Here is a 1567-nt window from a genome sequence, read left to right on the forward strand (position 1 = left end):
CCTTAAGAATCCACCAATTTGCATTCATATCAGTTTATTGGTGTACTGCAAAAGGATTACATTAAACATTTTTTATTTTTTTTTCCAGTGGTATTCAAAGTGTGGAACATACTAAAGGGGAATCTGAGGACAACACAGAATGTAGAAGTGAGAACGATCCGGCTTTGGAAAAAGATGACAACTTGAACCTGGATCCTGACCTGCAGACATCTTTAAAAATAAGAAACAAAGGATGTTGGAAGAGGAGTGATGGAGAAGAAAAGTCGTGCAAAGTTTGTGGGGTCACCTACAGACAGTTAGGAGGGTTGTTCAAACATATCTGGAGCCATTCCTCTAACCCTCAGAATGTTTGTGGAGCCTGCGGAGAGAAGTTTGAGTCTGAGGAAAAGTTGAAAGAGCATTTCCAAAGTTACAAAAAGCCTTACAACTGTCCACATTGTGGGAAGTCCTTTTTCTCCAAAGATGGCCTGAAGCAACACATAACAAAGCACACAGGCGATAACTTGTTTAAATGTAATGTTTGTAATAAAACCTTTTCACAGAAAGGTTTGCTGAACCAGCACCAATGGGTCCATGTAGAAAATAAACCCCACAAGTGTGATTTGTGTCCCCAGTCCTTTGGTCTGGAGTCGCATCTCCGAGCTCACAGGAAACGGCATGCGAGCAAAGATGTTTACAAATGCAAGATATGCAGTAAGTCATTGGGCGACCGCCGATCTCTGGCCCAGCACACGTTGACCCACTCAGACGAGCGACCCTACTGTTGCCAAACGTGCGGGAAGCGCTTTAAATCGAATGTTGGACTAAAAGTACACAAGATGACCCACACAGTGAGAGATCGGCCTTTCCTCTGCCATGTGTGCTGCAAGACATTTCCAACCAAGCAAACCCTGAAGTGCCACATCAGAACTCACAGCAGCGAGAAGCTGTTTGTCTGTACAGTGTGCGGTAAAGGCTTCACGTTTAGTGGAAACCTCAAAATACACATGAGGGTCCACACAGGAGAGACGCCCTACAAATGCAACGAGTGCGGACGCCGCTTTAAATCCAAGACTCACCTTACCCAGCACATGAAGACCCATTCAGGCATTAAAGATTTCATCTGTGGTATTTGTGGCAAAGGTTCTTCTAAACCGGAACATCTAAAAATTCACATGAGAACCCACACTGGAGAGAGACCCTACAAGTGCTCTCTTTGTGACAAAGCCTTCACCCAGAGCCACTGCCTGAAAACACACATGAAGACTCACCAGACTGAAGAGTCGCCCTCGCTCCCTCCTGCTACTGAAGATGGTTCAGAAAGTCTGAAATGAAGGACAGACCTTATTCTGATTTACATTCCTACTTTAGATCAGTGTTTGTATTCCACCTTTTTGAAATTCTGAGTTAAATTTGGATGTTGTAGAAGCAAAAAGGAATAAACTCCTTAACCAAAAGGTCTGATGAAGTCATTTATTACTGTTGTGTCTCATTCTGTAGCGCTCTTGAATTGCAACACGGATGTCCTTGGTTCACATTCACACCCAGGACCTTTCCTCATTCAGATTAAATGTTCTTCCAGTGCATC

General features: G+C 43.7%; 1 protein-coding gene across 1 annotated transcript in view; it reads left to right on the forward strand.

Moving 5' to 3' along the window:
* The window catches only part of LOC107104121 (gastrula zinc finger protein XlCGF46.1-like), a 4352-nt gene extending 2916 nt beyond the window's left edge, over positions 1 to 1436 (forward strand). The window contains exon 2 of the mRNA XM_015404040.1: positions 89 to 1436. Within this exon, the coding sequence (XP_015259526.1) occupies positions 89 to 1313 (1225 nt within the window). The 3' untranslated portion in view covers positions 1314 to 1436. The remainder of the gene's footprint in view (positions 1 to 88) is intronic.
* The last annotated feature ends 131 nt before the right edge of the window (positions 1437 to 1567 follow it).

The sequence above is a fragment of the Cyprinodon variegatus genome, unplaced genomic scaffold, assembly GCF_000732505.1.
Source record: "Cyprinodon variegatus isolate N-32 unplaced genomic scaffold, C_variegatus-1.0 Scaffold1620, whole genome shotgun sequence".
NCBI classification, from domain to species: domain Eukaryota; kingdom Metazoa; phylum Chordata; class Actinopteri; order Cyprinodontiformes; family Cyprinodontidae; genus Cyprinodon; species Cyprinodon variegatus.